The sequence below is a fragment of the Chlamydotis macqueenii genome, chromosome 8 (genome assembly GCF_036417535.1).
Source record: "Chlamydotis macqueenii isolate bChlMac1 chromosome 8, bChlMac1.mat, whole genome shotgun sequence".
Classification (NCBI taxonomy): Eukaryota; Metazoa; Chordata; class Aves; order Otidiformes; family Otididae; genus Chlamydotis; species Chlamydotis macqueenii.
In genome coordinates, this window is record NC_141563.1 from 9,960,009 (window position 1) to 9,980,713 (window position 20,705).

Sequence of the window (20,705 nt, forward strand, 5' to 3'; positions counted from 1 at the left end):
CCCAGAGAAGCTGTGGATGTCCCATCCCTGGAAGTGCTCAAGGCCAGGTTGGGTGAAGCTTTCAGCAACCTGATGTAGTGTCCCTGCCCAGGGCAGGGGGGGTGGAACCGGATGCTCTTTAAGGTCCCTTCCAACCCAAACCATGCTATGATTCTACTATCAAAACAGATGGCTGGGTGAAACTGTCCAATAGGACCACAACTACTGCTATTTTACATACCTTTGACATACACAAAACCAATAGCTTTGATTGAGCCAACTACATTTTCTGCTGTGCACACATAGGTACCAGAGTCATCTTTAGATACTCTTTCAATAACAAGTTCACTGTGTCCATTTACATCGTCGTATCGTGCTGAGGGGAGAACACACAGTAAAGGGTTACGTCAATGATTTTAAGTGTATACATCTCAGTGATTGGTATGTTTTAAGACTGAATTACAGTGCTATTCAGCAACACAGCACTGTGCCATTTCATTTCTGAGGCACTTCAGAAATGCGCAGAAGTCACTTCTATGACATTTGCCCACATACACGTATTCACTTAAGTGGTCCCTTAATTTCAAGCTTTGTGCATCTGCATTCTATGAACTGCTGAGGTTTTCTTCATATTTAACACAAATAGCATTAGTTGTTGGGTGGTGAGTAAATAACATCAGATACTGAATGTTTTTTATGTGTTACATTATTGGCTACAGGCAATTTAATTACACAATTGCATAATACTGAAGATATTCCTCACACAATCACTGCCTAATAAGTTTGTTCCCTCTAGATTTTTTTTTTTCTTCTTCCTTAACCTAACTTAATTGCAATGCTGCATGGGGGAAAACAACTCTAGAGCAGAATGGTCAGTAAGGCCCAATGTTACCTACCTGGAATGATGTTATTGTTAAAGGTCCATGTTATTTTGGGTACAGGTATCCCAGTTGCTTTGCAAGTTAATTTGAGCTGTTCTCCTTTAGTCAAAGCTGTATCTCCAGGAAGTTCAGTAAAAGCTGGAAGTACATGAACTATCAGGGTGACAGTGTGTGTGTCCTCTCCAGCAACATTGTTAGCAATACAGGTGTAACTGCCAGAATCTTCAGGCTGAAAGAAAGCACGTTGGGGAAATTTCAGCTGTGGTATTATCCTACACAACACTACCACCTGTAATGATAAAAGAATCCCAAAAGGTTTGGAACAAGCGTTCAGTAGAAACGCTCATCTGAACTCTTTTACTTTCTCTAAATTTGAAAGATGACCTACACTCCTTTTTGCCCTTCCTGAGAATTTATCACAAGATTTTCACAAATATTTTACTCCTCAGTGGAAAATGAAACATTTATAAAGGCTTTGGAACATTAAGAACAAGAAAACAAAGCCTAATCTATAAGTGGGTGAAATCAAAGAGAAGCAGAGTCTTATAACAGCCAACCCTGTCAAGTCGTAGCTTAGATTTAGGGAACTTACAACAACATTGTCCAAAATGAGGTCTCCATCTGGCACAGTCTGGTATTTTCCTACTATCTCTGTTAACAGCATATTGTCCTTCTTCCAGTTTATTGTTGGTGCTGGAATCCCATCAGCCACACAGGACAGAACAGCCTGGGAGTCCTCCGTGACCGTGTACTGTGCCTCCGTACTGCGAATCTTGGGTGGAACTGTGAGAAGGTTTATCAAAAAGAATTACCTCTATGTATTATCCAAGCAGTACTGTAACAGCATACAACACTGGACTGAAGAAATCATTGTCTAGGTCTTCTGTACTGTCTCTTGTCTCCATCAAGGACCACCCTTAGGCATGCCAGAGAAATGTGTGACATACTTGTAACAAAATATAAACTGAGTTAAGGAAAAGTTCCTAAAAAAGTTCCTAAAAAAGTTCCTAAATTCAATCAACTGGCTGATACTACAACCCAATAAAAAACTCTCACATCAAGTAGCACAGTTTTCCTGAATTTTTCCCTTACATCCTAGCTCCTCACCCACCATGTGTTCACCCTGTGATAATGCCCATCAGTTCCATACAGACACACTTACTGTGCACAGTGAGCTCCATGCTAGAACTGCTGGACCCTGCCAGGTTTGCGGCTATGCACGTGTAATGGCCAGTGTCGCCAGGTTGTGCAAACACAATCTGCAGTGCACCAGAGCTCAGAATTCTTCTTCTAATGGACTCTGTTATTTGCTGTCCATCTTTATGCCAGCTGATCTCTGGCCCAGGGTAGCCTTCAGCCTCACACTGCAGAGCGACAGATTGATCAACAGGAACAACGTAATCCTTGAGGTAGGACTTGATAACAGGAGGAACTGAAAAGAATGAAGAACATTTTTAGAAGAATTAGATGTTGCAAGGAGCATGGAACACTTCCGTTCTTAGTGAAAATAATCCTAAAAGCATATTTTGATCCTAAAGTAAACAGACAACTAAAGGGAATAAGCCTCTTGGGCTCACACCAGGATGGTGTTTATTCAGTATCACATCAAACATGAAACGATTAGGTCCATTTCTATTGCTTAGAATTGTGTTTTGACTAACAGAAAGTACACACAAATTTCTTGTCCGTAAATCACTACAAGAGTTTAAAAGATTATATACCTTGTACTTTCAGTTTGATCTTCCCCAGAGCAGTGCCAGCCGGATTTTGAGCAACACACATGTAAGTGCCAGCATCTTCAACTGTTGATTTTGCAATCTGTAAACTGCCACTCGGGAGAACCATGTAACTGTTGCCTAAAGCAAATATAAGCAAAGTACGACACTTTTGTTTTGTATTTTGTTTTTAAATTAACAGATTCCTTATATTTAAGTCTGAACACTCAGAAAACAGAAAATAAGTTTCTGAGGTACAGCAAGTAGGCTGGAGTTACAGGCTTTAAGAAGATACCTGTTGTGATTATATTGATGCCCTCCTTTTGCCATGTTATTATGGGCTGAGGCGTACCCACTGCTTCACATGGTAGCAGAATGGGATTGTTCACAATGACGTCCAGCACCTCTGGCTGAGTTTGGATAACTGGTGGTTCTGTGGAAGAAAATAAAAAGGAAAATGAAGGTTTAACCTTCAAAGCTAGAAAATATAGAAAATACTAAAATTACATAAGCTCAGAGTGTGAGAAGGCTGAATTAGCAACGGCTGGATTCTGCCACCCTTATGAAGAGCTCAGTGGAAGTGCTCTTAAATATAACAAAAACTCAGCATGAATATGGGTGTAGAAGGGGTATACAATATGATGTTACTTCATGCAGCTTGCCGTAACAGATACAATTTCAACTTACCAAAAAGCAAAGAAACAAAAATCTTACAAAAACAAAATAGAGCAGCATGGGCTGCAAGGGCTCTGAGGAATCAGAGTGGTAACATTTAGCGTAGTGACTTTGTGAATAATCAGTGCATCCACAAGACAATTCAGTTGAGCAAGACACGACTTGTGATGGTCCACTCTGGCCTCACCATTACTCTACAGCATACGTATGCATTAAATGTGCAATGTTTACTGACAGGATACACTTTCTCTTCACCTTCCCATCTTACCCTGAACACGAAGAGTGACATGTCTGTGAGCTGAGCCAGCTGCATTCTGGGCCACACAGGTGTACCGTCCTGCGTGTGCTAGCTGAGCAGCAGGTATTTCAACAGCACCTGCAGCAGAGAGTGACTGCATTAGAACATACAGCAGTATCCTGCATTCACAGCAGAACTATCTTACAGCACCCATCTTAAGAGACCTATATTTTTTATTCTAAGAAGTTGGAGAAGGGTTGTTTGGGGGATTGTTTGCATTTACTTAATTAATTACTTCTAGATGTGCACAATTGCACCCTTTCACTGATTTTTCTGTAGCTGAGCTCCAATCATGCACAGTACCTGAAGACAGAACTCTGTAGCCATCTCCTCTGGGAAGCAACTTTATGCCATTTTTGGTCCAGTGAATCAAAGGGGCAGGAACCCCTGACGCAGTGCAAGAAATTACAACTGGAGACAGCTTTGTTACCAAAAGGTCTGTGGCTTCATCTGCTATGGATGGGGGCACTGAAAATGAAGATCAGTGTAAAGGTTACTTGCCCATTTTCATTTTTATGAATTCTTGGAAATAACTTAGCTTTCTTGGGAATACCAGAGACTTACAGCTATCAGTGTCATAAAAGAATGATACAAAAATCTCATCTCAACATAGGAATGCCCCAAAGAAATTCCAGGTGCCATACACATGCAATAGCAATATCCCCTGTACCTTGAACAGTGAGCTCAACTGCTCTTTGATCTTCTCCTGCATCATTTGACACAGAGCACTCATAGACAGCAGTGTCATCCACACTGGGAGAAATTATTACTAAGGAACCTGAAGACAGAATTCTGAACAAAGAAAAGAGAAGAAAGTAAAAGCCATTGAAATACTTCTTTTCTTCTCAGATAATCAGACCATTGAATTTGCTGGCCGTACAAGATTACATTCAAGCATGGCTAGGTTTTTAAGTGCCAAAGTCATCCCTGAAAACTTTAAACCCACAGTGAAAAAAAAACATCTCTCACCTGTAAGTATTCTGGTTCTGGTCAAGACTAAGCAGATGCCCATTCTTTTTCCAGCTAATTGCTGGTCTGGGAATTCCAGTGGTTTCGCAAGGCAAAGTGGTCTGCACATTTACAGTAACTGTAATATTTGTATGTCCAGGAGCAATAGTTGGAGGAACTAAGGACAAACAAAGCCTAATTATTCAGAATAATTATATACATACGTCCACACACCCCTCATATCTCAGGCTAAACTGCCTGAACATATTTACTTGATTTTTATAAAGAGTAACTTAACAGTAGGGTTTTTGGTTGTTTTTTTTTGTTTGGTTGGTTTTTTTTGGGTTTTTTTGTTTGGTTTTTTTTTTTAACTAGAGCAGCTACAAAGGGGCTAAATGTAAAACTGAATCTGCTAGAACAAGAAAATTATGTAACTGGACTTCAGACTTGTAAAAACACATATTTCTCTAAGCCCAAAACTTTTACCAAGGACCTGCAGATCAATTCGTTTGCGTTCAGTGCCAGCTGCATTGGTTGCCATACAGACATATCTTCCTGTGTCAGTAACATGTGCTGAGTGGATGTGTAGAGATCCATCCTCTAACATGGAATATCTGAAACAAAATTTCTTTGAAATTTAACTGAGTTCTTTAGCATTTACTTTGTTCTAGAAAATGACAAACTATTTCTATTTAAAACAATCAGATGATAGAAACCATTCACTATAATAAAAGCTGATACTAGAACATGTATATAAAGTTTTATCTACTAGAAACTACAGAGTACATTCAAGTAGCTTTTGGTCTGCATTAAATTGCTTGGCTTCATCCCAAAACTCCAAAAGATCTTTCATGTTTAGTGTTCAAAATCTTAAATATCAGAAGGAGAATTATTACATTTGGTTGTCAAAGGAGTTTTTTGTCCTTCTTAAGAATAAAAGGATGAAACCTTTGGTACTGCTACCAAGAAGCTGCTTGTAGAACAACTTTATATTGCTGTTTCTATCACAGTGTTTTCCATATTTGAGTCTATTCGAGATGACAGTGCAAATATTAGTTCTGATCTGTGAAAACAAAACTAATTTACCAGTCATAGATTTCTAATTAAGATTTCTGCAATTAATACATTCTTAAAAAACAATGAAGAATATTTATGCTGACTTCTGGACAATACCTTGTATTGTTTCCAGTAAAAATAGCCCCATCCTTCCTCCATGTAATTCTTGGGGTTGGTACTCCTTCTGCAACACACTCCAGAACAGCAGAAGCGTTTATATGCACCACAGTAGTCTGAGGACTACTTCGGATTGTAGGAGCCACTGTAAAAGGAAAACCGCTGATAATGTAAGGAAAAAACTTTATGCTGCAATGACTGAAACTAAACACATGAAAACACAGACACAGTAACAGGTACAGGGATGATTGCAGTGACAGGAACAAGTTTCTTACCATTTTGTGTAGTGCACGGTAATTGCCATGATGCAGTAGGGAATGAAAAACAAAGCTTGTCTGAAATGCACTGTAAAGACCACCTTTGCAAGTTACTGCAAATGTTATCATATAGCTAAAACAGTAAAAGAGTTCAGCATATTTAATTCAGCAAAATAAGGCTGTAGTGATATCCTTGCTTCCTAATTACAAATTAAGGAGAAAAACTAATTTTAAATGGACCTGTAAGGACAGTCACTGGGGGAGCACAGTGTAATGCAGGTACATAGGACTGTTGTGAACAGCATAGAAATAAGTAAAAAGTTTCTTATCACCTGAGTGTGAGAATAGAATAGTTTCTCACCAGACTAGAGGTGAAAAAATAAATATGTTTAAAATGAACCTCAGGCCTATGGTCGTACAGGACGGGTAAGAAGCATAGGGCTCTCCAAGCTCCATTTTCTTACTATCTCCTGCTTACAGGTGCACAGAAGACGACATAATTTTTAAATAATTTGCAAAACTGGTGGCCAAACCAGCTATGAAACCTAGTCCCCCAAGGTGCCAGTCAAATTCTTTTAAGAATTTATCTAAATTTGTCCAAGAGTATTTCTCAGTCCTGGATATTGGCTGGATGTATCCTGGCTCAGGATGATGGCTAGATGCACAGCACCCTCCAGTAGCAGGAAGCACAGACACATGGAGAGGAGCCCTGCTGAGTCCCCAACACGTCCTTTAGTGTGAGGGACAACTGTGGACTCAGATAGTGGCATACATGAGGTAATACAGATGGTCCCACAGTTCAGATACAGCCTAAGTGGCCAACACTTGGCTAGAAAGACTGCTAGTGCATCTTGCTGTTTGAACTGCTGCAGAAGCATCAGGCAAAGATCAAAATGCACAAGACTGGATCCATAATTTTACCATGTACTGTCAGCACGAACTCCCTGGTCATTTCTCCTGCGATATTACTCGCCACACACGTATAGCTTGCTGTATCGCTGAGGTCAGCATTATTGATCTGCAGGTATCGTCCATTGGATAGGATTCGAACTCGAGGAGTTCCCTAAGGGGAAAGAGACAGAGTTTGACAAATTTAACTTTACCATTGTTCTCTTTATGAAGACAGACATTCTTTCATTGCAGAGTAATACAAGCCAGGAAAGAAGGCCAAAGATAAACCAGGGACTGAATTCATTGCTGACTTAACTTTGTTTACATCCCTGAAGATAATAGGGTAAAAAAAGTTTTAAAAAATTATCCTTGCTTAATGGTTCCCCCTTGAAACCCCTACTTGGACTTATGCCTGAACAAGACGGCTTTTTGGATTACACAGCCAAAGGACTTTTGAGTTTTTATGCAAAGGGGCAGCCAGTAGTACACAGTGAATGTTTTTTTTGTTTTGTTTTTTTAAATCCATGCACACTACAGGCAGAAGAAATAACAAGTTTCTCTACACTGTTCTTCAAACATCACAGTCTTAATCAGTCTTGAGCCAGCACAAACTTAGCCTACTAAGTATACTAGGCAGCATTTCTGGATACGTAGAGATGAGAAGAGCGGTATCCTCAATGACTATTCAGCCATTTGAAGTCAGAGGTTTTTTACCTCAACCTGTCTGGATCAGATCTGCACAAATGACTGACAGTAATATCAACTGCAAGTGTTCAACAATCTGCCTGGATTAAAAAAAAAAAACAATAGAAGAACAGAAACTCAAACTTTTCCAGTATGCTCTTCACACTTCGGATGAAACGCAAAGCTGACATTTCCATATGCTCTTTTGGTTGGAAGATCTGAAGAGAGCAACTGCAACTTACAGGTTAAACTCCTCTGGTTCTGCACTTCTCTGCTCTGGTACCCTAGCACGCTGGTCTCACACAAGGCACCAACTCTGCAAGTCTACCAACGCAGAACAAACAGCAATGCTGGAGCCTCACAGGTGAAATGATTCACCACCAGAGCAGATAATAGAGTCAGATTTTGGGTAATAACTGGTATTTCCTGTTGAGTACAGACTGTGCTATGGTTTCTAAACAGAGAAGCATATAGATGACAAGCCAGGCAATGCAGCTATCATTTGATCCTTGTGCTCTACTCAAGGTATGTCAGAAAAATAAATCTTTGAAAAAATACAAATTCACTAATTTTTCAGTGCTTAAATAAAGTCAGATTAGGTCAAGACACTCCTACTTACTACTTTTCTTAATGCTTAATGTGCATTTCCAAATCCATGAAGAGTGAAAGGACTCTGCCAAAGCTGCCATAGGCTAGATCTTTCTATAGTTCTGCTACCAAAAAAAGGTGGTGCTGCACAATTACAGCATTAAGCACGCAGAATTTTAGAGCTGACCTCAAGATGTGCATGGTGGGAGACAACAAAACCAGGAGGAATGACACTCTCCACCACAAGGCTGTTTCACAGAAAACAGTGATTATTTAAATTGAAATAACACTCCAACCTGAAAACCTGACTTTCTCCAGTCCTCTCTTGTCACCGTGAAACTTCAGTTTAAGAAGGATGATAATGCCTATGCCACAGAGCATCTCTTTTTCCACGTTCAAGAAGGGCTCTTTCCCAGCTGCTTAGTATTAGTTGGCTATTACATTTCTTTGAGGTTGAGAAAGCAACCAGGCATTAAGGAGGACACTAAGGTTTTCTTGATATCTGGAGTATATGTTTATATAAGTTAAGCTGAAGAATGAAAAGGATGGTGGGGAACAGAATAAACTTAAGTCTGCTACTTAAAGTATATGTGACAAATATACATTGAGACCTGTGTCTGAACTAAATTTATCACTTAAATTTAGCATTGAAGGAGAGCTAACTCTAGAAACTGAAATTCCCTACTTTATTATAAATCAAAAGGCAGGGATTGACCATACTGCACAACCAAGATGCCTCAGCCCTCACACACTGACATGAATTCATGAGGCAAGAGGAAAACTAATATTACAAAAGTTAATTTACAGGTTTTCAGCTGAGTACCTATGTCTCCAAGTGTTCCTCTACTGCTTTGTTTTCAGGTGAATATTTGTTAACAACAGCCTCTTCTCAAGGTTTATTTTGTTAAGTATTGCTTTTAAAACAAAAGTTTTCCAAGGACAAAAGTACCTGGCTTTCATTTTAAAAAAAAAAAAATAATAAAAAGAAAATCACTGCCCAATTAAAGGACTGCCCATTCAGAAGAAGAGTGTTTCTCTTACACTTGTTTCTAGCTAGTTCTTCTGCTATTCAAGGTAACTTTCTCTAGCAGCACTTAGTAAGACATAATTGCCCACCACAGTCTTACTACTTCCACTAATATTTCATTCTTCTAGATTTACAATAGAGAAAGAGTCTGAGGAATGGCATATCAGCAGGAAAGCAAATAAGCAGAACTTCAGATGAAGACTACTGATGGACTATAATTAAGGGAGACGCAATTCATAAGCTGAATTTGTTTCCTCTTTATTAATGAATAAAGATCAATAGAAGGAAAATTATCAATTAATCAAGTTCAAATAATAACTGAACTTAAATTGTTCAGTTGAAAAGCACATGGTTTCTGAGTGATCCCAAGGAAGAGGATGGGAAATAAAACATTTTTTCTGTATAAAGTATCCCCATCTTCATAATTGTCTCTCAGCCAGCAAGGACTCAATGCCTTAATGTGACACTACATGGAATTCAGAGTGAAAAAGATGCATATGATAAAAAACTGTGGTGATTAGCAACCCTTTTTTTTTCCCCCAACAAAGAATTTTAATTCCTTTCTAAATGCTACTAGAATATGAGGATGCATAATATACCCAAAGGAAACATATAGTGTAATCTTTTCTCAGCTACCTTTCCTGGGAAGCCATTCAGGAGTATACCGAAGGCTTCTAGCATTGTTCAGAGGATCCAGGAGGAGCAAGGGATCCCCCTAAAGGAAAAAAGAACAAGTAACAGTGGGATGGCCACTTCACATGCTTGCTAGCTTCAGGTACTCATTTAGGACTAACTGTATTTATACTGGGGCTACTCAGCTTCTCTTGAATTCAAGGCATCTTAACTTGGACTGCTCTGAAGGGGCAAGTGAGTAGAACAAGAAACCTCAAGGACTGTGTGTAAAAAAACAAAGGGAGCAAAAGTCTAGTACAAATAATGTAACCACTATACCTCTAAAAGTTCTCCATTTTTAAGCCATGAGATTGTTGGAGGTGGCACAGCATCTGACTTGCATTCCAGTATAACTTGTCTGTTCTGCAACACGGTGAGGTCCTGTGGACCACTGATACCAGCAATGTTAGGAGGAACTGTTACAAAAATTAAGAAAAAATAAACACCACACATGAGCTACCGTTAAAATTAGTGACTGAAAATTTCCAATTTATTTCTTAAGTCTAAAATAAATGCAAAGCTACAATGCCATTAATTAGTTCTACTTTTCAATACCTGTGTTAAATAAATAACATTTGTTTTACTGGTGAACCTATTTCTTAAGTCACATGCTAGAAACTGCTGTGACAGAAATTAATTTGAAGTTCATTCTCAGCGAGGGCACCAGCATTTAAGCCAGCCAGAGCAGAGATCACCAAAGTTACATGAACTGTTCATCAATAAACATGGAAGCTATAATCTTCAAGAAGAAACTTGAGGCATATTCTAGAACTTCCTTTACTGTCATTACATTTTATGCATTCATTTCTAAATACATTTTTTACCTTTTTCTACTGAAAAACTAGGATGATCGCAGATATCAGTATACTTCACATCCTTTTTCAGTAAGCATAGTAAACTCAATCCAACTGAACACTGATATCTATAATGTTCCTAGGTATTAAAAATATAAGACTTAAAATTATAACAGAAATCAGTTGCATCTGGTGGAACTTTTCCCTTTTAAACGTATATCATGTTCAGAATAGTTACCCTTATTCAGAAATGTTAATTATGATCATATGGTGTAATACGACTTTCTCAAAATGTGTACTATTTCTTCTATATTAATATGTATCCTGTTAAATGATACTGATATGTACCTTAATAGTTCACGGTTTGAAGGAATAATTTTTTTTTTTCCTAAATTAAACTTACCATGCACTCTTACTAAATATTCCTTATCATCATCTCCTGCTGGGCTAGATGCCAAGCACGTGTATCTTCCTGTGTCCTCCACCTAGAAATACACAAATGACCTCTGCAGAAAACTTGGAATATGAGAACAATTCAGAAGAACTGAAATACGAACATTGACAGCAACATATAACAGGCAGCACTTAAAACACAAAGAGAATAGATAAAGAATGTCTGAAAATAAATTAATAAATTAATAAAGTTATTGAAAACATCTTTATTTTACCATGGTGGGATTGTACAAAGATGGAAGACCCCATAAAATCTCTCTGGATAATGTGTCTCCAGCAAGAACCCTTCTCTTTGTGGTGCTTTTTGCAGCAGGTAATCTATAAAGATGGGACTGGCTAGCCCATCTAAGCAAGGGTCAGTTCTGGGTACTAAGGAAATCCTCTTGTGCACACACACTCGTTAGTACCCTTATGCTTTCTCCTTCCTGTAAACTCTTCATTGTAAAGAGAAGGAGTGTTTGCTTTACAAACAAAAGGAGCAGCAATCAGACCCAAGGCCTGTCCCACTTCTCTTTGGTGAATTCCACCCTGGTTGTCCATAGCTGAATACAGCCTTCGCTTACTGGTGTAGGTTTGTAAAGGTCCTTTTTCCCTGGACTCTTTTATTGTCTGAATTCATCCAAAAGTCTTTGTATTGCCTTTATTTTTTTCTTAACTTGCACACAGATGACTGCAAATGCAGCTTTACTCTGTGATCTATGGTTTACACATGTAAAAAGTAAATGGATATTAGGAAAATCTGAGCTAATGGAAAGAGAAAAAAGGCTGACGAGGAACTATGAAACATGAGAGAAGAAAAGCAAGAGATAGTAACAAGAGTCAAATAGGAAGGAAATGAACAAGAACAGATTACAGATACAGACTGAAACCAGAAATAACTCCAATAAAAGCTGAGTCCCTAGCATTGATTGTTCTGCTTTGTAACATGAAGAACTAATAAAAAAAATTACAGGACTCTGAAATGAACTTGACGTAATAGCGCTCAGAAGAGGCAGAAGTGCTCGGGCACTTTCAACCCATAATACTACTGCTTGTTCTATATGGGAAACTCCAAGGCAAGGCTTGAAAAATGTATTCTCCAACAGCAAATGCAGGTGCATGATTTTATAGAGGCTTTTTAGGATGGTCCTAGTAGCAGGCAGTTCTGCACATTCCTCCAGGGTTTGCAAAACAGAGCCTATTTTGAAACAAATACTTCACCTGAGCACTGGCTATTCGAAGGACTTCTCTTAGGACATGAACATTATCATTCTGCAGAAGCGGGCGCCCATCTTTCATCCATGAGATTTTGGGAACTGGAATGCCAGAAGAAACGCAGAGAAGTTCAAGAGGGTTGTTAACGATGACAGAGAGCTCTTCCGGTTGATCCGAACCATTGATGTGAGGCGGCTCTGTGGAAGGGAAAACATTTGAGTTCTTTATTGAGTCAAAAAGCCTATAAAACCTGATACACAGCCTTGTGGTTAGACTTTGTAGAATCAGTCTTCATTAGTATTATTTCTGTCTGTGTCATGAACTCACTGAGTATCATCTAATTTTCATCTGCCTCTGTCTGTTTATTTGCATATTTTATGAGTTGGAAATACTAGTTAGAAAATGTTTTCATAATCTTAGGTAAAATATATTATGTAATATCAGTGAAGATTTTATTAGCCCTTTAGCTGCTGTACCTTCATCTGTGTTATCATCCTGTCAAGCTGAATGTCTATTAAGCTATTCATTTAAACCAAATTACTTAGTTAATTAGTTTACCATTAATTATAGAATATTTCAGTACTCCTGAAATATTGGGAAAAAATATATACTTGTCGTAGTTCAGCCCTGATCAGGACCAGACTACGCAGTCTCTCTCTCACTCCCCCCACCTTCCGAGAGAACAGGGAGAGAAAATATAAGGAAAAACGGCTCGAGGTTTGAGATAAGGACAGGGAGAAATCCTTAAAGTTACCGTCACGGGCAAAACAGACTCAACGTGGGGAAAACTATTCATTTATTACTACAAACAGCAGGATAATGAGACAGAGAACAAGATAACCTCCCTCCACCTCTCCCTCTTCCCAAGCTTAACATTATCTCTACCACCTTCCCCTCCTGAGTGGCACAGGGGGGAAGAGGGAATGAGGGTTGTGGTCAGTTCATCATACGTTGTTTCACGCCGCTGCTTCATGGTCGGGGGAAGAACTCCTCACATTCCTCCCCTGCTCCAGCGTGGGGTCCCACCCCTACGCCACAGTCCTTCGTGAAACTGCTCCGGCGTGGGTCATCTCTTCCACGAGGTGCAGTCCCTTCAGAACAGCTGTCCCAGCAGGCCCTCCACGGGCCACAGCCGCCTTCAGGCATCCACCTCCCCCGGTACGGGGTCCTTCACGGGCTCCAAGAGGATCTCTGCTCCTCCGTGGACCTCCATGGGCTGCAGGGGGACAACCTGCTCCACCATGGTCGTCACCACAGGCTGCAGGGGAATCTTGGCCAGGAGCCGCATTACTCCTCCCCCTCCTTCTGAACTGACCTTGGCGTCTGCAGCCGTTCCTCACAACAGGCTGGCAGATGTCTCTCAGGATCTTTTTTTACATCTTATTCACTTCTCATCTCCTTTCCACTTCTTGCAGCTGGACCGGGCCGAGTCGGGCCCAGTCGGCTGCCTGGCGAGAGGCCAGAGGGTGAGGCCTGCAAGGCCCATGAGGCCTGCGCCTCCCCCTCTGCACTTCTGCCCCCGCTCAGCTTCTTCACATCTTCTCTTCTCTCTCCTTTTTTTTCTGTTTTCCCCTACTTAAATACGTTATCGCAGAGGCGTTATCATGGGACATTCTGCTACCAATTGGCTTGGCCTTGGCCAGCAGCGAGTCCGCCCTAGGCCTGGCCAAGTCCCCTGAACAAAGGGGAGCGACTTCTAGGAGTTTCCTACAGAAGCTGCCACCTTACACCCCTCCCCCCCCCCCAACAAAACCACGACAATACTCTATTACACATTCACACATCCTCAGGTATCTTCCATTTCCTTATTTCTCTCATTTATCACAGTAAATGTTTCATGAAAATACTCCTTAGTCCTAGAGATTTTTTTAATTGTTGTCCTGAGTAGACACCCATTTACTGCTCACGTTTTTTTCAACTGAAAGGTAAACACTTACCCAGCACTTTTAGGGAAAAGTGCTTGCTGACATCTCCAGCTTCATTGGATGCTACACAAGTGTATTTGCCTGTGTCACCAATCTCTACTTTTACAAAATGAAGGACCATTCCTTGGTTACTTGGTGTTAGGTGAGCTCCGAGGCTTAAAGGATGTCCATTTTTAAACCAGGACATAGAGGGGGTAGGAGTGCCATCAGTAAGACATTTCATCGAAGCTGAACTGCCTTTTACTACAGTCACATCTTCTGTTCCTCCTGCGTTATCCAAGCTTGGTGGTACTGCCAAGAAACAGAAATCTGATTCATACAGAGCACAACCCAGATGTTAATTCCAAATAATAAAAAGTTGGAATGCAGCTACACTTTTGCATTTCTCCACTTACATTCATGTGTAGCACATGTGTTCAAATTCACTTAGAAATTATGTATTTTTGTTCCTTCTAAAAAACCTGCGACACATTATGGGTGTCAATTTAAGTAAGGACTTTTCTGGAGTTAAACGACCTTCTCATTAAAAAAACACATTGAAAAGTTTGTTTCCCTAATGATTACTTGTGTAAGATATACTTGTGGCTGTCTGCTACTTTGTGTTGGTGAGAAAGAAAACTGAGTATTAGGTTTAAGAAATTAAGAACTAAGATTCTTTACATAAAGCATTTCAGAGAAACTCACCAAAAACTTGAAGGTTGTAATGTTTGTTGTCCACCCCAGCCCTGTTAGATGCCATACAAGTGTACACACCAGTATCAGATATTTGCACTCGGGCAAGTCTAAAGAGAAAATCATTTTAAGCAAGTTGTAAATTGAAGACATTATCTTTATTATGGCATGGTTTGGATCAAATTTTATTCTTGCTTCCAAAAATACTAGCAGAACCATGCTGATACAGCAAAAGAGAACAGAAAACTCAGCTAGATAAAAGAGATGAAAACCAACCTGAGAATTTGTCCAGCTGACAGCAACCTGATTTGGGAGGAGACAGACAGAGGAAGGCCATTCTTTAGCCAGTTTATCTGTGGTGGTGGGGTTCCAGCAGCAGTACATTCAATATTTAGGGAGGTGTCCAAAAGGGCAGTGAGGTCCTCTGGTTCATCTTTCTTATTGGCTATTGTTGGAGGAACTATATGTTGTAAATGTTGAAAAAGACGACATTAAAACTGGCTCTTAAAATCATTCCACATGTGTTACCTTGCAGGAAATCCTGCACCTAATGCCCCATAGGCAATTCAATGAGAAAATCTCAATTTTTTAAAAACAGTAAATCCTCTAACAATAATATTGAGCACTAATATGTATCTATTTACATATTTAAAATCAGATGCACTTTAGAATGATAGTAGAATTATCTCTTTGATTTGGCATGCTGTGGCAAACAAGAGGGAGCTCAGAGCCTGAAGCTCACAGGGAGAGAACAACAACGCAGGAAGGAGCAAGTGGTTAAGCCTTAGAGGAGATGGCCTGAACCACTTAAGGGTCACGTGAGAGTTGGCAGTTTGCTGCCACTCAAACTTACCTACTTAAATAAATCTTAAATAAAGTGAAAGCAAGAATCATCCAAGAAGAAACTTAGTTTATTAACTTCTAGATGTATATACTGACTTAATTTTTAAATACAGAAAATTTCAAAATGCCTAGTTAAGTATTCTGGCTGATTATTTTAACAGAACTGCTTTTTGGGCTTTCTGGTTTTATACGTTAGTTTGAAAGCCTTGGTCTTGAGGGCAAGAGGGGACTCACTATACAAAGAAGGCCCAGCCACATGCAGTTCCAAACTCTGGCTTACTTAAGATCCCATCACACACCGTGACAGTTGCATAGATAAGACCATTTAAGTTGGTTATTGCTTGAACCTCAGCCAATACAAATTGACCAAAAAAGTCTCCACTGTTGTGTAATGCCATTCTGTCCCAAAAAGATCTGTTGTGGTCATTTAGCATTGTTATTTCTTACATCAAAGGCAATCTCTTGCTACTCTGCTCGTACTTATATTCCAATTGATTCCGAGTCTCTCTATATCTGGGACAGACACTTACAACACTGTGAAACCCTGCTTATGTGCAGCTCTTCACTCTTTCACACTAGTCATTGTACACATTTTTCACAAATTAAAACGTCCACTCTTTACAATGCTAAAGAAGAGTTATGCTCACTATCTTCTGTATGTCAAATTGTGCAAGAAAATAATTTCATCCAAAACTCTTATAATTTTTCTTTTAAACTCTAGGAACCTTTAACTATTAGTTCCCTACCATACTATAGTTTTTAGCTGATGTACTTTGATTGGCATTAGTGAAGATAAACTAACACAATAAAAAAAGCAGTATCATAGTAAATCAGCCCCAAGCGTATCTTTACAAGAAAAAAATTTTTGCCGCAAGCAGAATTCCTCTATTATGAAATACACCAAAGTAATTAATTTCTGTTTATCCCAAAACACATTTATGAGTGATTTCAATCTTTTTGTCACTGATAGAACATCCTGTGTAACATACTGTGATATCTACAGTACACGAAATTGGAAACACATGCATGTGGTATTACCCTAAAGACAGGCATTCATTGCTTGGCCCTCTCTTGGGAGTGCTTACAAAGACAGGATAATGGACCAGACTTCAGTTTCACATCTGTGAAAACTCACCATATACATTCAAGTTGAAAATTCGGTCTTCCTCTCCTGCAGGATTAGTAGCCACACAAGTGTATTTTCCTGTATCAGAACTGAGAGCTCTGAAAATGTTTAATGTGCTGCCATCTGGAGTTACTCTACAAGGAAGGTCATAAAACAGTGAGTTTGTTTACATATTCCTGTGACCTGGCAAATAAACACTCAGTTTTATACATTTAAATCAAATATCTCTATCCTCGTAGGACCTCAGTGAGAGAATCATTGGTTTTTGAAAAATATTATTATTAGAGTAGGTTAGGAAGTTTTTCCTAGAGCTGTCCTGTTTAACCTCATATTAGGATTCAATTCCAACCAGGTTTTTTAAGAACCCATAATAAAAAGTATCGAGAGCAAAATGTTTCCATGGCTCACATCTTTCCTCTCCAAAGGAACTTAATGGAACTTACTGACGTGAATAAACTTTCATAAATCTGATGAGCTTTAATGGTACTTATTAACTGAGAAAGAAATAGATATTGTATGTTTATCTCTGTACAAAAAAAAAAAAAAAATCAAAGTAGTAACAAAGTATGCTAGATTTATAGAAGCTGAAGAGAAGCTAACGATGTTCTTAACCTGGTTAAGCTAAGACCAAGGCCCTCTTTACACCCCCTCTTTAGGGCTCTCTGGGGTTTAAAATAACAAAAGAGTAGAATTGAGTGTCTGCTTATTTTTTGCTTGCCTTATTCTTTGTAAATCATCACTGGCAACTGTTTTTCCATCTTTAAGCCATTGCATAATAGGTGTGGGCACTCCATTGGCATTGCAGACAAGTTGGATGCTTTCTCCCAGGAGGACGCTAACCTCACTAGGCATTTCGGAGCCAACAATAGTAGGAGGAACTGGAAATGCATGATGAAGGGAAGAGAAAATTCATCAGCAAGAAACAATCTAAACTATAAAAAGTTACATTGCAGTAGCTCGCGAGTACTAGAATTTATTGCAGTATCTCCATTCAAATCTAATTTAGGAAGTATATGATTATACTGTTTCTAGAGAGGGTTCTGCAAAGATAAATTCAAAGCCACTTTAGTCATTCCTTAAAACAGCTAATTTACAGAATTACAAAAATTTACAATTACAAAAACCATGCCATTATATTTAATATCTACAGTTATCTACTCAAACAATGCTAACATGTATAATAATGTTATGACAAAATCTCATTTCATTAAACATCAGAATGCACTGTAACACTGAAATGCCTGTTTACCTCTTCAGCATGTGCTCAGTGCACAGCCAAATGCTCTACTGCATCAAGACCATCGTATTCCTGTAACAGCCACACACTTACTCCACCCTAACCAGCAGCCATTTTTGGCCTGTTCTAGAGAGCAAGGATGACACTCATGCTATCCACCAAGTCCAGACTGTCAGCCCCCGCTAGCAAGGCCTGAGCATTTCAAGCCATCTCAGTCACATTTGATCAAACAAGAAGCTTGATACTCAACTCCTAAACTTCAGGGGAAATTGGTAGGCAGGGACAACCGCACCCCAAAAGAACGACTGCTATGATGAACAGTGACTGGCTCTGTTTGGCCTGCTGAGGGCCAGCTATCACACACGGGTGTGCCAGCACAACCATGTCATAGCTGGTGCTGCCTCCTCCTCAACCAGCGACTGCCAGCATGGGAAAGCACCATGCTAGAAAGCTGGAGTACTACACTGGACACAGGAGGGAACTAGTGCAATTAATGGGCACGAGTAATTAGGAACAGAGGAAAATAAAGATAGTTGCAGTGTAAGGGTGATGGACAGGGAGGCAGGAGACAATTCCATAACAAATACGGGTTTCTTATTTGAGTTGGGGTGTGTGTGGAAATTTCATAAGGAAATTCTGTCAGTGTTCCTTTGCTATCTCCTTCTATTTGCTACGGCAAAAAAAGACAACAGGTATCACTGCTTCTGAACCCATCCACGTGTGATGCTCTGAACTCAGCCAACCAACACAGCTTAAGTGTTCAGCAGGAGTAAGGATGTGATCCACAGCAAACACACACAGCCTTCCCCATTGCTTTCAAGTTCTCCTATGAGAGAGATTAAGAATACTCTTTTTCATGCGAATTTCCAATTAACAGTGTAATCCTCTAACCATTGTTCCCCACTGGTTGTGGATGATAGAACTAACAGTCCAGATTCTCCGCTTGTCTACATGTTTATGTTATCTCAGTGTCTCTAGTACAGACACAGTGTCACACTCAACCCACTATAACCAGTTCTGCTCACTGCACTCTCATGCCTTACCTTGGATAGAAAGCACATAACTTTTCTGAGCTTTTCCCTCTACGTTTGAGGCAATACACATGTAGGTCCCACTGTCTAGAAGCTGAGAGCGAGCAATCTGAAGCTTGCTTCCACCAGATAAAATATGAACTTCAAGAGAATCGGAGTGTTCTGAAAATATGTAAACAAGTAGTCATTCCAAACCAGGCCACAGAGAGCAAATGCATCTTGAGAATTTTTTTTTCACCAAAATTTTAAAACAAAACAGATTCCAATCAGTTAACGTAAGAGTCTGTCTAGAAACAGATGAAGAAGAAAAAAAATAGACAGCAAACAGCACAGTGGTGCCCCAAAGGGGGGAAAAAAAGAGCAGAAAAGAGTGTGAAAGAAGTGGAAAAGAACGTTACCTATTGGTTTTCCATCCTTAAGCCACACTAATGCTGGTGGAGGAATTCCAGTAGCATCACATACAAAGGTAACAGGATTACTGATAGTTTCATTGACAAACTCTTGTTCAGGGCCTTCTATATCAGGTGGTACTATAAAATGAATGGAAGCCATAAGAATGATTTGGTTACAAAGTATTTTTGTAAACTGATTTTGAATTGTATGCTTTACAATGCCCATGGTATTTTAATAACTACTGCAGATAAAGCACAGTATACTCACCATAAACATTAAGATGGAAATTTTTATCATCTTGCCCTGCAATATTTATGGCTTTGCAGACATACTGGCCCATGTCAGAAATCTAAAATAAAAATAAATTTAAAAAAACCCCAACTTATTATGGAGTCTTATTTTAATGCTGCAGTTCAGAGATATTGGCAGTCTTGGCCTCTGCCAACTCAAGGTCCTTTTCACAGAATGAAAGGCCTCCAGCAAATATATCTCCCAGGTACAGCTAGTAGAATACACCAATAAAGAGCAAAATACTGCTGAACAGTAGTAGAGTAGTGGCAAATGCAGCATCCCACAAGCCTGGCCTACCTCTGCACCCTTGATTCGTAACGTTTGCCCATCTGCTAAGATCTCCACATTTGCAGATTCTGAAATTATGTGCCTGTTCTTGTACCAGGTGATGACTGGTGGTGGAATAGCGTTGGATTCACACTCTAACGTCACTGGGGTGCCCACTCTCACGTTCAACACTGTCACTGAGGTTCCGCTATGGTCTTTGATGCTTGGGGGCACTGTAGAAGAAGCTCAGAGTTACTTCTGCCTTTGTTTTGTGAGAGGGTAGAAAATAACCTAATCAGAATAAATAAAAAAATAAAAAAAAAAGCATTTTCAAAGCAATAGATATTATGTCAGAAAATTTTTAAAAACAAACCAAGGACAGTTAGGAAACTCTTCTTCTGACTTTCCCCAGCTTGGTTTCTGGCAATACAAGTATATTCACCATCATCGAGTAGTTTGGCGCGGGGAATCTGCAGAGTCCGAGCACCTGAAGCAGAGAATTTTTGAGATTTACTCTGTGGTTATTGTATCAATCTCAAATGCTACTTTAAAATTGCAGGTCCAACAGAATGAGCACAGGCACTAAATTAACCTCAGATTCAAAGAAGCACTACATTGTGACTCCTTTTAAAGGTTCATTAATCCTTAAAAAAAAAAAAATCAAAACCACTAACAGTCAAGAGAACTAAAA

At 39.5% G+C, this 20,705-nt stretch overlaps 1 protein-coding gene across 1 annotated transcript in view; it reads right to left on the bottom strand.

The window, feature by feature from the left end:
- HMCN1 (hemicentin 1) overlaps positions 1-20,705 on the bottom strand; it is a 201,103-nt gene that overhangs the window by 27,974 nt on the left and 152,424 nt on the right. The window contains exons 59-84 of the mRNA XM_086753035.1: positions 20,388-20,501; positions 20,045-20,247; positions 19,724-19,805; positions 19,462-19,593; positions 19,076-19,225; positions 17,514-17,673; positions 16,805-16,929; positions 15,103-15,286; positions 14,839-14,936; positions 14,167-14,445; positions 12,236-12,426; positions 10,986-11,067; positions 10,068-10,204; positions 6,848-6,989; positions 5,670-5,814; positions 4,983-5,110; positions 4,518-4,674; positions 4,219-4,340; positions 3,852-4,016; positions 3,519-3,626; positions 2,871-3,008; positions 2,582-2,716; positions 2,023-2,292; positions 1,453-1,643; positions 876-1,089; positions 221-355 (exon numbers count right to left, since the gene is read on the bottom strand). Of these exons, the coding sequence (XP_086609161.1) occupies positions 221-355; positions 876-1,089; positions 1,453-1,643; positions 2,023-2,292; positions 2,582-2,716; positions 2,871-3,008; positions 3,519-3,626; positions 3,852-4,016; positions 4,219-4,340; positions 4,518-4,674; positions 4,983-5,110; positions 5,670-5,814; positions 6,848-6,989; positions 10,068-10,204; positions 10,986-11,067; positions 12,236-12,426; positions 14,167-14,445; positions 14,839-14,936; positions 15,103-15,286; positions 16,805-16,929; positions 17,514-17,673; positions 19,076-19,225; positions 19,462-19,593; positions 19,724-19,805; positions 20,045-20,247; positions 20,388-20,501 (3,987 nt within the window). The remainder of the gene's footprint in view (positions 1-220; positions 356-875; positions 1,090-1,452; positions 1,644-2,022; positions 2,293-2,581; positions 2,717-2,870; positions 3,009-3,518; positions 3,627-3,851; positions 4,017-4,218; positions 4,341-4,517; positions 4,675-4,982; positions 5,111-5,669; positions 5,815-6,847; positions 6,990-10,067; positions 10,205-10,985; positions 11,068-12,235; positions 12,427-14,166; positions 14,446-14,838; positions 14,937-15,102; positions 15,287-16,804; positions 16,930-17,513; positions 17,674-19,075; positions 19,226-19,461; positions 19,594-19,723; positions 19,806-20,044; positions 20,248-20,387; positions 20,502-20,705) is intronic.